The following is a 13,318-nucleotide window of genomic DNA, read 5'->3' on the forward strand; positions in this document are numbered from 1 at the left end:
AGGGGAATTGGGGGGTCCCTGAGGGGATTTTTTTTTTTGGGGGGGGTCCCCAGTGGCTCCCAGGAGGTTTTGGGGGGTCCCCGGGGGGTTTTGGGGATCCCTGGGAGTTTTTGGGGGACATTTTGGGGTATCCCCTGGAGGGTTTTGGGGGTGTTTTTGGGGGTCCCCGGGGTTTTTTTTTTTGGGGGGGGGGTCCCCAGGAATGTTCGAGTGGCTCCGGGGGGGTTTGGGGGATTTTTGGGGGATTTTGGGGGTCCCCGGCCCCGTCCGGCCGCTCGCCCAAAACAAAAAGGGGGGAGGGAAGGGGGGGTCGGAGGTGGGGGAGGGGTCACTGAGCCTGTGGGGGAGGGGAACAGCGGTCAGGGGGACCCCAAAAACCCCCGGGGGGGTTCGGGGGTCCCGGGGGACTTTTGGGGGGTTTTAGGGGATTTTTGGGGTGTTTCTGGGGGTTTTTTTTGGGGTGTATTTGGAGAGTTTTGGGTGCTGTCCCTGCTGGGGGCAGTTTGGGACCGGGTTTGGGGTATTTTTGAGGTGCGTTTGGGGCTGGTTTTGGGGTGTATTTGGTATATTTTGGGCTCCCTCACCTGCTGTCCCTGCTGCCCGGTGGGCGGGTTTGGGGCTGTGTTTGGGGCTGGTTTGGGGCTGTGTTTGGGGCTGTATTTAGGATATATTTAGGATATTTTTGGGGTACATTTGGGATATTTTTGGGGTACATTTGAGGTGTTTTGGCTCCCTCACCTGCTGTCCCTGCTGCCCGGCGGGCGGGGTTTGGGGCTGTGTTTGGGGCTGGTTTGGGGCTGTATTTAGGATATATTTGGGATATTTTTGGGGTGCATTTGGTATATTTTGGGTGCCTCACCTGCTGTCCCTGCTGCCCGGCGGGCGGGGTTTGGGGCTGTGTTTGGGGCTGTGTTTGGGATATGTTCAGGCTATTTTTGGGGTGTATTTAGGACATGTTCAGGATATTTTTGGGGTGTATTTGGTATATTTTGGCTCCCGTACCTGCTGTCCCTGCTGCCCGGCGGGCGGCGGCCCCGCGGGCCCCGCGGCTCCGGGGCTCTGCCCGTAGTACGCCGCCTGCTGCCGGTAGTACTCGGCCCAGGCCGCGCTGTAGTCGGGCTGGGGGCCGGGGGGCGCCCCGGGACCCCCCCCCGAGGCCACCTGGGCGGCTGGGGGGACACGGGGGGGGGGGGTCAGGACCCCAAAACCCCCCCGGGCCGGGACTGGGGGCTGCTGGGGGGGTCTGGGGGGATTTGGGGGGGGATTTGGGGAGGATTTGGGAGGGTTTTGGGGGGCTTTGTGGGGTTTTGGGGGCATTTTGGGGTTTTAGGGGGGTGGATTTGGGGTTTTGGGGGGGATTTGGGGTTTCGAGGGGATTTGAAGGTTTTGGGAGGGTTTTGGGGGTGGTTTGTGGAGTTTTGGGGGGGAATTTGCGGTTTTGGAAGGGGATTCTGGGATTTTTGTGGGGGTTTAGGGGTTCTGGGGAGGATTTGGGGGGTTTTGGGGTGGGATTTGGGATTTTCAGGGGATTTGGGGTCCTGGGAAGGGGACGTGGGGGAATTTTTGGGGTTTGGGGGAGATTGGGGGGGAATTTTTGGGGTTGGGGATTTGGCGTTGTTCGGTGGGATTTGTGGGGGATTTTGGGGCCTTTGGAGGGCGTTTGGGGGGTTTGGGGAGGGATTTTGGGGGGAATTTCGGATACTGGGGAGTTTTGGGGTGGATTGTAGGGTTTTTGGAGTGGATTTTGGGGTTTTGGGGGGATTTTACCTTGTTTTTTGTAATACTCCTCCCAGGCCTTGGTGTAATCCTGCTGCGGGGGCGCCCCCGGCTGCTGCGGCTGCTGGCCTGGGGGGCACGGGGGGTCAGCGGGGCGAGGGGCGGGTTTGGGGGTCCCTGGGGCAGGTTTGGGGGTCCCTGGGGCAGGTTTGGGGGTCCCAGGGGTAGATTTGGGGGTCCCTGGGGCAGGTTTGGGGGTCCCAGGGGCAGATTTGGGGGTCCCTGGGGCAGGTTTGGGGGTCCCTGGGGCAGGTTTGGGGGTCCCAGGGGCAGGTTTGGGGTCCCTGGGGCAGGTTTGGGGGTCCCAGGGGCAGATATGGGGGTCCCAGGGGCAGGTTTGGGGTCCCTGGGGCAGGTTTGGGGTCCCAGGGGCAGGTTTGGGGTCCCCAGGGGCAGGTTTGGGGGTCCCAGGGGGAGATATGGTGACCCAGGGGCAGATTTGGGGTCCCAGGGGCTGATTTGGGGTCCTGGAGCCCCCCAATCCCCCCCCAATGAATCTGGGAGGAGCCCGGGGTGGATTTTGGGGAGCTCAGAATGGATTATGGGATGGATTTTGGGGTGAATTTGGGGTGAATCTGGGTGAACCCCGGGGTGAATTCTGAGCTCTCCCGGCCGGGTTTCGGGGCGGATTTCGGGGTGCTCAGGGTGGATTTTGGGGTGAATTTCGGGGCAGATTTCGGGGCGGATTTTGGATGAATTTCGGGGCGGATTTCGGGATGCTCAGGGTGGATTTTGGGGTGAATTTTGGGAGGGATTTCGGGGTGCTCAGGGTGGATTTCAGGGGGCTCAGGGTGGATTTTGGGATGGATTTTGGGGTGGATTTTGGGGCGGATTTTGGGGTGGATTTTGGGGTGAATTTCGGGGTGAATTTCGGGGTGAATTTCGGGGGGCTCAGGGTGGATTTCGGGGCAGATTTTGGGGCGGATTTCGGGGCGGATTTCGGGGGGCTCACCCAGTTTCTTGTAGTACTCCTCCCAGGCCTTGGTGTAGTCGGCCTGGCCGGCGGGGGGGGGCTGGGGGGGCTCCCCCTGGACGGGGGGCGCGGCCGGGGGGGGCTGGGGGGGCACGGGCCCGGGGGGCTGCTGGTAGTAGTGCGAGTAGTAGGCGGCCCAGGCCGCGTTGGGGTCCGGGGCCGGCGCCTTGCCTGGGGGGGGCCCCAAAAACAGCCCCGAGTTAGCCGGGGGGGGCCCTGAAAACAGACGGGGGGGCCCCGAAATGTGGGGGTTCCATCCGGTCACATCCCCCAAATTCGGGATTTCTGCAGCCCCCAAATTCGGGATTTGCCCCCAGCCACATCCCCAAATTCGGGGAGCCCCAAACTTGGGGACACCCCCAAAGCTCCATAACCCAAATGGGGTCTCTTATCCCAAAATCCCAATGAGGGACCCCCAAAAATCCCACCCCCACCCCCCCAAACCCCCCAAACCCACAGGGTCCCACCCCAAATTTTGGGATATTTTAGGATATACCCAAACCACCCCCAAAATCCCAAACCCTTGAGGGGCACCCCAAACCCTCAGGGGGTTCCCCCAAATTTCAGGACCCCTCCTCAAACCCCCAAACCCCCCCAAAACCCCAACTCCTCCAAACCCAAGGGGTCCCTCCCCAAAACCCCAAACTTTGGGATTTTTTAGGATGCACCCAAACACCCCCCCCAAAATCCCAAGCCCAGCCCCCCGGGGGTCCCCCCAAACCCCTGAGCCCCCCCAAACCCCCCGGTACTCACTGGGGTCGTGGGGGGCGGGCGGCTGCCACTGGGGGTACGCGTTCCCCCAGCCCTGGGGGGGGTACTGGTGTGGGGGCGGCCCCCCCGGGCTGCGGGAATTGGGGTGTCAGATCGGGGGAGGGGCTTTTGGGGGGCTTGAACCCCAAAAAACCCCCCCAAAAGAGCGGTACTCACTGCGGGGGGGCCCCGGGGGGGCCCTGGTTGAAGGGGCCGGGGTTGAAGGGTCCCATGGGGCCGGCGGGGCCGGGGGGACCCCCGGGGCCGGGCCCGGGGCCGATGGGGCACAGCGGGCCCTGTGGGGGGGAAAAAGAATGGTCAGGGGGGTTTGGGGGGGTCCCTGGGGGAATCCCGGGGGGTCCCAGGGGGGGTTTGGGGGGGTCCCGGGGGGGTTTGGGGTCACCAAGGAGGATTTTGGGGTTCCCCATGATGACTTTGGGGTCTCCAGAAATGATTTTAGGGTTCCCTAGGGAGGTTTTGGGGTCCCCAGGAGGATTTTGGGGCCCCCCCGTGGGCTTCGGGCAGCTGCAGTACCACATTTCCCCACCAGACGGCGACACCGAGCGGCGCCGCTTTCGGGATTTTTTTTCTGATTTTTTTGGGGGAATTCGGGGCAGTTTTGGGGTCCCCCCGTGGGAAGGTGGTTGTTTTTGGGGCGCCCCCACCTCGATCTTCTCCTCGATGAGCTGCTTGGCGTGGTCGATCTGCTGGGGGGTGCCGCGGATGACGAAGAGTTTGAAGTTGGGGTCCCCGTTGGGGGGCAGCTGCCGCGAGATCTCCACGAAGGCGCCGGTCTGCTGGTTGATGGCCTTGACGTTCTCCCCCCCTGCGCCCCAAATATCGGGGTCAGGGGGCGCCCCGAAACCCCCCCGGGGTCAGGGGGCGCCCCGAAACCCCCCCGGGTTCACCAGGGCACCCCAAAACCCCCCAAAACCCTCCCGGGAATTTGGGATTTTGGGGCTGTTTCAGGAGGGATTTTGGGGCCATTTCTGGGGATTTTGGGCAGGGATTGTGGGAGCGGGGGATGAATTGGGGGGCTCAGGGGGGGAATTCAGGATTTTGGGGCTGTTTGGGCAGGGATTTTGGGGCTGTTTCTGGGGATTTTGGGGCCGTTTCTGGGGATTTTGGGCGCGGGGAATGAACTGGGGGGCTCAGGGCGGAATTTGGGATTTTGGGGCCGTTTCTGGGGATTTTGGGGCCGTTTCTGGGGATTTTGGGGCTGTTTGGGGAGGGATTTTGGGGCTGTTTCTGGGGATTTTGGGGCCGTTTCTGGGGATTTTGGGGCTGTTTGGGGAGGGGTTTTGGGGCCGTTTCTGGGGATTTTGGGGCCGTTTCTGGGGATTTTGGGCGCGGGGGATGAACTGGGGGGCTCAGGGCGGAATTGGGGATTTGGGGGGTCCCGGGGGTCTCACCTCTGCCGATGACCAGCCCGCACTTGTGGGTGGGGATGGAGAAGGTCATCTCCCCGCCGGGGGGGCCCCAGGAGCCCTGACCCCGGCCCCGGCCGCGCCCCCCCGGGGGCAGCCCCGGCCCCGGGGGTCCCGGGGGGCCGCTCTGTGGGGAGGGGGCGTCAGGGAGGGCTGGGACCCCCACACAGGGGGCCGCACCCCAAAAACAGCTCTAAAGAGTCCCCAAAACAGGCTTCAAACCCCCCCAAAACACAGCTCTAAACATCCCCAAAACAGCCCTCAAATATCCTAAAACAGCCCTCAAATATCCCCAAAACAGCCCTAAAACCAGCCCTAAAATACGCTTAAATCACCCCAAAAACTAGCCCTAATACTGCCCTAAAATATCCCTAAATCACCCCAAAAACCAGGCCTAAAAAACCCTAAAACACACAAAAAAAAAGCCCTAAAATATTCCTAAATCACCCCATAAAACAGCCCTAGAACACCCCTAAAACAGTCCTAAAACACCCCAAAAAAACAGCCCTAAAATATACCTAAATCACCCCAAAAACACCTCTAAAAACAGCCCCAAAACCAGCCCAAATTCGCAGCCCCCTCCCCAAATTCCCTAAGCCCCCTCCCCAAATACCCGCAGGCTCTGCAGCAGCTCGTTGGTGATACCCCGAGCTCCCAGCCCCCTCCCCAAATCGCAGCCCCCTCCCCAAATACCCGCAGGCTCTGCAGCAGCTCGTTGGTGACACCCCGGGCCCGAAGCCCCCTCCCCAAATTCCAGCCCCCTCCCCAAATACCCGCAGGCTCTGCAGCAGCTCGTTGATGGTGCCCCAGGCCCGAAGCCCCCTCCCCAAATCCCAATCCCCCTCCCCAAATACCCGCAGGCTCTGCAGCAGCTCGTTGGTGACACCCCAGGCCCAAAGCCCCCTCCCCAAAGGGAAGCCCCCTCCCCAAATACCCGCAGGCTCTGCAGCAGCTCGTTGATGATCCGCGCCGCGTGCTCGCAGCGCTCCGGGGGTCCCATGATGTGCGCGATCTTCTCCGGCCCCGTCCCGTCGTCTGCGCAATTTGGGGAGGGGGATTCGGGGCTGGGGACCCCCTGACCCCGCAGCCCCCTCCCCAAATACCCAAATCCCCAAATCCCCAAATCCCTGCAGGCTCTGCGCAGGGCAACCCCGGACCCCGAATCCCCCTCCCCAAATTCCTCAAACTCCCCCAACCTCTGCACTCACCCCAGCGCTTCCCCCTCCCCAAACCCGAATCCCCCTCCCCAAATCCCCCTCCCCAAACCCCCCCAGCATTTCCCCCTCCCCAAGCCCCCCTCCCCAGCCCCCCCAGCGTTCCCCGGCGTGGGGAGGGGTCCCGGGGGGGGTCCCACCTTGCTTGAACTGGATGCGCACTCCGGCGTCGTTCTGGATCTTTTTGATCATTTCCCCACTGCGGCCGATGACCACTCCCACCGAGTGCCGCGGCACCGGCACCTGGATCGGGAAATTCGGGAATTCGGGGAGGGGGCTCAGGGCCCTGCCCCCGCCCACACACCCCACACCGGCGGTTCGGGGGGAAAAACGGGGGTTTTGGGGTGAAAAACGCCATTTTTCGCAGTAAAAATTGCCTTTTTCGGGCTTAAAAATTGGAATTTTTTGACCAGGAAAAGTGTGTTCTTCATGGTGAAAAATGAGATTTTTTCAGCCTTAGACATTTGGCTTCTTAGTTTTAAAATAATTTTTTTTTTAAACTGGGGTGATTTCCGGGGTAATTTTGGGGTAATTTTGGGGTCACTCTGGGGCGATTTTGGGGTAATTTTGGGGTGATTTCAGGCCCGCCTGGGGCAGCACTCACGTCGATGCCCCCGCCCAGGCGCGCTCCGTAGTCGGTGCGGTCGCCGAAGCCGCTCTGGTCACGCTCCCGCAGGATGTCCAGCACCATCTCACAGGCTTGCTGCGGGGAGGGGGTTAGGGGTCACTGGGGGGCACTGGGGGTCACTCTGCGGGCACTGGGGGGTCATTCTGGTACCTCTGGGGTAACTGGAATTACTGGGGGTCACTCTGGGGGCACTGGGGGGTCATTCTGGTCACTCCGGGGTCTGGGGTCACTCTGGGGTTTGGGGTCACTCCAGGGTCACTCTGGGGTTTGGGGTCACTCTGGGGTCACTCTGTGTTTTGGGGTCACTCCGGGGTTTGGGGTCACTCTGGGTTTGGGGTCACTCTGGGTTTGGGGTCACTCCGGGGTTTGGGGTCACTCTGGGTTTGGGGTCACTCTGGGTTTGGGGTCACTCCGGGGTTGGGGTCACTCCGGGGTTGGGGGTCACTCCGGGGTTTGGGGTCACTCTGGGTTTGGGGTCACTCTGTGTTTTGGGGTCACTCTGGGGTTTGGGGTCACTCCAGGGTTTGGGGTCACTCTGGCGTCACTCTGTGTTTTGGGGTCACTCTGGGTTTTGGGGCTGTTTTCGGGGCGCTCTCACCTGCACCTTGTAGGGCTCCCCGATGATCCGCAGGGGTTTGTCCACGTTGGTGTTTTGGGAACCGTCTTGGATCAGGATCATCTTCACCCCCGCGCGCTCCTGGGGGCACCGGGACCCGCAGGGTGAGCCCACCCCAAAAACGGCCGGGGAAACCCAAAAACGGCCGGGGAACCCCAAAAACGGCCAGGGGACCCCAAAAACGGCCAGGGGACCCCAAAAACGGCCGGGGGACCCCAAAAACGGCCAGGGAACCCAAAAAACGGCCAGGGGACCCCAAAAACGGCCGGGGAAACCCAAAAACGGCCAGGGGACCCCAAAAACGGCCAGGGAAACCCAAAAACGGCCAGGGGAACCCAAAAACGGCCGTGGAAACCCAAAAACGGCCAGGGGAACCCAAAAACGGCCGGGGAAACCCAAAAACGGCCAGGGGACCCCAAAAACGGCCGGGGGACCCCAAAAACGGCCGGGGAAACCCAAAAACAGCCAGGGGACCCCAAAAACGGCCGGGGGACCCCAAAAACGGCCGGGGAAACCCAAAAACGGCCGGGGAAACCCAAAAACGGCCGGGGAAACCCAAAAACGGCCAGGGGATCCCCCCCGGGGGAACTTTTGGGGTTCCTTAATGCGCCAATCCCACTTGGAAGCCCAAACTCCTCTCAGTGACCCCAAAACCCCCCCAGACCTCCCCGAAACTTCCCCCAAACCACCCCAATCCTCCCCAAATCCCCCCCAGTGATCCCCAAATCCCACCCAAACCTCCCCAAACCCCCCCAAACCCCCCCTTGCAGACGTGGGGGCGCACCTGGAGCTGCTTGATGGTCTCGCCGCCCTTGCCGATGACCAGGCCGGCCTTGCCCGCGGGGATCATCAGCTCCTGCACGCCGCCGTTCTGCCCGTTGGCCGCGTCGGGGAACGGCCCCGGGGGCCCGCCCCGGCCCCGCGCCACGATCTCGTCCAGCAGCGCCTTCGCCTTCCTGCCGGCGGCACGGGGGGTTGGGGGGAACCGGGGGGCTTTGGGGGCACTTGGGGGGAGTTGGGGGGGATTTGGGAGGGATTTGGGGGGGCTTTGGGGGGATTTGGGAGGGGTCTGGGGGGTTATGGGGGCAAACTGGGGGGCTTTGGGGGCACACCGGGGGGCTTTGGGGGCACTTGGGGGGATTTGGGAGGGGTTTGGGGGTTATGGGGGGGCTTTGGGGAGGTTTGGGGAGCATTTGAGGAGGTTTGGGAGGGATTTGGGAAAGTTTGTGAGGGACTTGGGAGGTCTTGGGGGAGCTGGGGAAGTTTGGGGGGCTTTGGGGGTCACTGGAGGGGCTATGGGGATATTTGGGGGGGATCTGAGGGAGGTTTGGGGGGGTTTGGAGGGGATTTGGGGGTCACTGGAGGGGTTTAGGGGATATTTGGGGGGGATCTGGGGGAGGTTTGGGCGGGTTTTGGGGTTTCCAAGGAGTATTTTGGGGTCCCCAGGGATGATTTTGGGGTTCCCCAGCCCGTTTTGGGGTCCCCCAGCCCCTTTTGGGGTCCCCCAGCCCGTTTTGGGGTCCCCCAGCCCGTTTTGGGGTTCCCCAGGTCAGTTTTGGGGTCCCCCAGCCCGTTTTGGGGCTCCCCAGCCCGTTTTGGGGTTCCCCAGCCCGTTTTGGGGTCCCCCAGCCCCTTTTGGGGTCCCCCAGCCCGTTTTGGGGTCCCCCAGCCCGTTTTGGGGTCCCCCAGCCCGTTTTGGGGTTCCCCAGGGCACTTTTGGGGTCCCCCAGCCCGTTTTGGGGTCCCCCAGCCCGTTTTGGGGTTCCCCAGGTCAGTTTTGGGGTCCCCCAGCCCGTTTTGGGGTTCCCCAGCCCATTTTGGGGTCCCCCATCCCGTTTGGGGTCACTCACTGCACGGCCTCGGGGGAGCCGGTCAGGGACACGCTGCGCTCCGGGAGGCCGCCGCTGTCTGGGGGGGCAGGGAGAGATTTGGGGTTCAGGGGGGCCCCCCCACACTCGGGAGGGTCCGTGCCCCCCGGTTTGGGGGCCGGGGGCGGTTTTGGGGTCCCTACCTGGGGAGATCTGCACCTTGCACCCCGAGTCCTGCTGGATCTTGTTGATCTGCTCGCCCCCCCGGCCAATGACTGCGGGGTTTGGGGAAAACGGGGTTTGGGGGGTCCCCAAAATCCCACTGACCCCTGGGACCCCCACAAGAGCCCAAAACCCCCCCAAAGCCCCCCAGACTCACTGAGGCCGACCATCCCGTCAGGCACCCGGTACTCCTCGGTCACCGTCGTCCTGGGGGACAGCGGGGTCAGGGCACCCCAAAAAACCCGATAAACACCCCAAAAAACCCGATAAACACCCAAAAAACCCGATAAACACCCAAAAACCCACCATAAACACCCCAAAAAACCCCATAAACACCCCAAAAAACCCCATAAACACCCAAAAAACCCCATAAACACCCAAAAAAACCCGATAAACACCCAAAAAAAACCCCCGATAAACACCCCAAAAAAACCCCATAAACACCCCTAATAACCCCATAAACACCCCAAAAAAACCCCCATAAACACCCCAAAAAACCCCATAAACAACCCAAAAAAAACCCCATAAACACCCCAAAAAAACCCCATAAACACCCCAAAAAAACCCCATAAACACCCCAAAAAAACCCCATAAACACCCCAAAAAAACCCCATAAACACCCCAAAAAAACCCCCACAAACACCCCAAAAAAACCCCATAAAAACCCCCAAAACACCCCAAAAAAAACCCCACAAACACCCCAAAAAAACCCCATAAACACCCCAAAAACCCTCCAGGACCCAAAATCCCCATTAACACCCAAAACCCCACACCCCAAAAACCCCCCAACCCCAAAACCCCTCAAAAGCCCCATAAAAACCCCAAAACTCCCCATAAAACCCTACAAAAACCCACAAACTCCATAAAAATCCTAAAATCCCCCAAAACCCCAAACCCGAGGCCGTACCTGGCTGGGGGGTGCATCGGCCCCATCGGTGCCGGCAGCGCTGGGGGGAACCGGAGCCGTCTGTGGGGCCCCCCAAACCGGGGGAGCCCCAAAATCCCCCAAAAACCACAATCCCACCCCAAACCGGGGGAGCCCCAAAATCCCCCCAAAAACCACAATCCCACCCCAAACCGGGGGAGCCCCAAAATCCCCCCAAAAACCACAATCCCACCCCAAACCAGGGGAGCCCCAAAATCCCCCCAAAAACCACAATCCCACCCCAAACCGGAGCCGTCTGTGGGGTCCCCCAAACCCCAAATCTCCCAAAAATCCTTCAACATCCCCCAAGCCCACCCCAAAACCTCCCCAGGACCCCCAAAACCCCTTAGGGACCCCCCCAAAACCCCTTTAAGGACCCCCCAAACCCCTTTAGGACCCCCAAACCCTTTAAGGACCCCCAAACCCTTTAAGGACCCCCCAAACCCTTTAAGGACCCCCCAAAACCCCAAAGGGACCCCCACTCACCTTCCCCCTGTGCCGCCAGTTTCTTGCTCTCGGGCTGATCTGGGGGTGCAGATTTTAGGATTGGGGACCCCTCCAGGCCCCCCCACCCCAAATGTCGGGGTCCCCGCGGGTTTTGGGGTCCCGTCCCCCCTCACCTCCATCCTCCAGCTGCCGTTTCTGCCCCCCGAAGCCCCCGAAATCGGGGGGGGGGGCGTTGTTGTTGGGCACCGGCGGCGCTGCGTCCCCCCCGATTTTGGCCGCGATCTGGGGGGGGACAGCGAAATTTGGGGGGCTGAGAACCCAAAAAGCCCCAAAAGTCACCCAAAATCCCCTCCCGAAAACCCCAAATGTCCAGAGCCAGCCCGAGGCACGCAGGAGGGAGCGAGACACCCCAAAATGTGCCCGAGTCGCCCCAAAATGTGCCAAAACCACCCCCAAGTGTGCGAAAACCACCCCAAAATGGCGCAAAACCCACTGAAATATGACCCCAAAATGGACCCTGAAAATCACCTCAAAATTACCCCAAAAATGACCCCAAACCCACCCAGAAATGGCCCCAAAATGGTCCCAAAACCCATCCAAAAATCACTCTAAAATGGCCTAGAAGTACCCCAGAAATAACTCCAAAAATAAACCCAAAGTCACCCCAAATGACCCCAAAAAAAGCCCCAAAATCACTCCAAAAATGACCCTAAAATCACTCCAAAAATCACCCCACAACAGCCGAAAACTCACCCACAAATGACCCCAAAACCCAACCAAAAATGTCTCCAAAATAGCCCAAAAGTCACCCCAAAAAAGTGCTCAAAATCACCGTAAAAGAGCCGAAAATCTGCCCCAAATTCACGCGAAACCCACCCCAAAGCGCCCCAGGACCCTGGAAAACCCTTTGGGGACCCCCAAAACCTCCCCAGGACCCCCCAAAACCCCTCGGGAACCCCTAAAACTCCCTCAGGACCCACCAGGACCCCCCAAACGCCTCAGAACCCCTCAAACGCCTCAGGATCGCCCCAAAATCCCCTGAGGATCCCCCAAAATCCCCTCAGGACCCCTGAGGACACCCCAAAACCCCTCAGGATCCCCTCAAAATCCCCTCAGGATCCCCCAAAATCCCCTCAGGATCCCCCCAAAATCCCCTCAGGATCCCCCAAAATCCCCTCAGAACCCCTCAAACCCCTCAGGATCCCCTCAAAATCTTCTCAGAACCCCAAATCCCCTCAGAAATCCCCCAAACCCCTCAAGATCCCCCCAAGCCCCTCAGAACCCACCGAACTCCCCTCAAGACCCCCCAAATCCCCTCAGAGCTGCCCCAAACCCCTCAGGATTCCCAAACTCCCCTCAGGATCCCCCAAATCCCCTCAGAGCTGCCCCAAACCCCTCAGGATCCCCCAAATCTCTCCGCGCCCCGGAGGCTCCGGGACCGCCACACTGCGGGTGTCCGGCGGGACTCGCGCCGCCCTCCCAGACCCGCGGGGCCGTTAATTGCGCTGTTATTAATTACGGTAATTACCGCCATCGCGGGGCCCCGCGGGGGAATTACGGTAATGCGCCGCCGGTAGCGTCATTACGGTACCGGGCCCTGACGGCACCGGGAGGGAAGAACCGGGGCCCAACCGGGACGGGCGGAACCGGGGAGGGGGCGGCGCGTGAGGGGAGATCCGGGGGGTGGGGGAGGGGCGATCCCCCCCCCTCCCCTCCGCGACCCCCGGTTTGGGGGGTGGGGGCGGGGCCTTACCGGGAAGGTGGGGGCGGGGCCGCGGCGCCCCGGGGAGGGCCGGGGGGGGTCCCCGCCGCCTCCCGCCGCCTCCCGCCGCCCCGCCGCGCCCCTCACCTGCCGCGCTCGCTGCACCGCGTCGGCGAACGCGTCTTTCCGCCCCGTCCCGCCGCCGCCGCCGCCGCCGCCGCCGCCTCCGCCGCCGCCTCCCGGGCCTGCCGCGGGCCCGGCTGAGGGGGGCGCGGCGGGGGCGGCCCCGGGCTGGGGGGGCGGGGGCGGCGCGGGGCCGAACTCGGACATGGCGGAGGCGGCGACGGGCACGGGCCGCGCTCGCCTCGGGCCGCGCGGGGCACGCTGGGAGCGCGCCGGCCGGGCCCGCCCGCACCGGCGGCGCGCGGCCAATCGGAGCGCGGCGGGGCGCTGAGTGACAGGGCGCCCGGCCAATCAGCGGCTGCGAGCGGCGCGCGGCGGCCAATGGGAGGAAGGAAGGAGCCGGCGCGCTGCGATTGGGGGGTGTTGGGAGGAGTGACAGCGCGGCGGGCCAATGGGAGGGCGGGGATTGGCGCCGCGCGTGGGCGGGACTGAAGGGTGCGCGGCGAATCGCGCTGCGCGCCGAGGCTGGGCGGCCTCGCCAGACGCCGCGATTGGTGGAGGAAGCGGAAATCAGGGAAAAGGCGGGGCGGTGGTTGATTGACCTACTGCCCGACCAATAACGTGCAGCGCTCTCGTCTCCCTCCCGCGCCGCGCAGCGATTGGAGAAGGCGTTTGACTGACGGCAAGTGCCGCCAATGGGGCGCGCA

General features: G+C 62.2%; 1 protein-coding gene across 4 annotated transcripts; it reads right to left on the reverse strand.

Annotated features, from left to right (window-relative positions):
- Window positions 1-200: 200 nt before the first annotated feature.
- Window positions 201-12,882, reverse strand: KHSRP (KH-type splicing regulatory protein). Of its 4 annotated transcripts, none has more exons than XM_072920058.1 (20): window positions 12,540-12,882; window positions 10,960-11,068; window positions 10,826-10,864; window positions 10,322-10,361; window positions 9,572-9,621; window positions 9,396-9,467; window positions 9,235-9,292; window positions 8,169-8,340; window positions 7,367-7,465; window positions 6,745-6,843; window positions 6,281-6,383; window positions 5,861-5,961; window positions 4,912-5,053; window positions 4,165-4,325; window positions 3,677-3,795; window positions 3,503-3,591; window positions 2,729-2,920; window positions 1,768-1,845; window positions 1,003-1,169; window positions 201-337 (listed from the first exon to the last, which is right to left on the reverse strand). In XM_072920058.1, the coding sequence occupies exons 1-20, from the start codon at window positions 12,816-12,818 to the stop codon at window positions 329-331; spliced, it is 2,178 nt and encodes a 725-aa protein (XP_072776159.1). In that variant the 5' UTR covers window positions 12,819-12,882; the 3' UTR covers window positions 201-328. The 4 variants fall into 4 exon arrangements, with proteins under 4 accessions (XP_072776159.1, XP_072776158.1, XP_072776161.1 ...); XM_072920057.1 differs by having other exon boundaries at window positions 2,729-2,965; XM_072920060.1 differs by having other exon boundaries at window positions 12,636-12,881.
- Between the last annotated feature and the right edge of the window lie 436 nt (window positions 12,883-13,318).

Source organism: Taeniopygia guttata, chromosome 30, assembly GCF_048771995.1.
Source record: "Taeniopygia guttata chromosome 30, bTaeGut7.mat, whole genome shotgun sequence".
Classification (NCBI taxonomy): Eukaryota; Metazoa; Chordata; class Aves; order Passeriformes; family Estrildidae; genus Taeniopygia; species Taeniopygia guttata.

What these genes read in the sequence shown, in the direction of transcription:
- KHSRP (XM_072920057.1), bottom strand. Translation starts at nt 12,818, where the DNA reads ATGTCCGAGTTCGGCCCCGCGCCGCCCCCGCCCCCCCAGCCCGGGGCC. An exon ending in CAAGGTGCAGATCTCCCCAG is followed by an intron (nt 9,293 to 9,395) that starts GTAGGGACCCCA and finishes CTGCCCCCCCAG; the next exon opens with ACAGCGGCGGCCTCCCGGAG. An exon ending in CGGGCTGGTCATCGGCAGAG is followed by an intron (nt 4,326 to 4,911) that starts GTGAGACCCCCG and finishes TTTGGGGCGCAG; the next exon opens with GGGGGGAGAACGTCAAGGCC.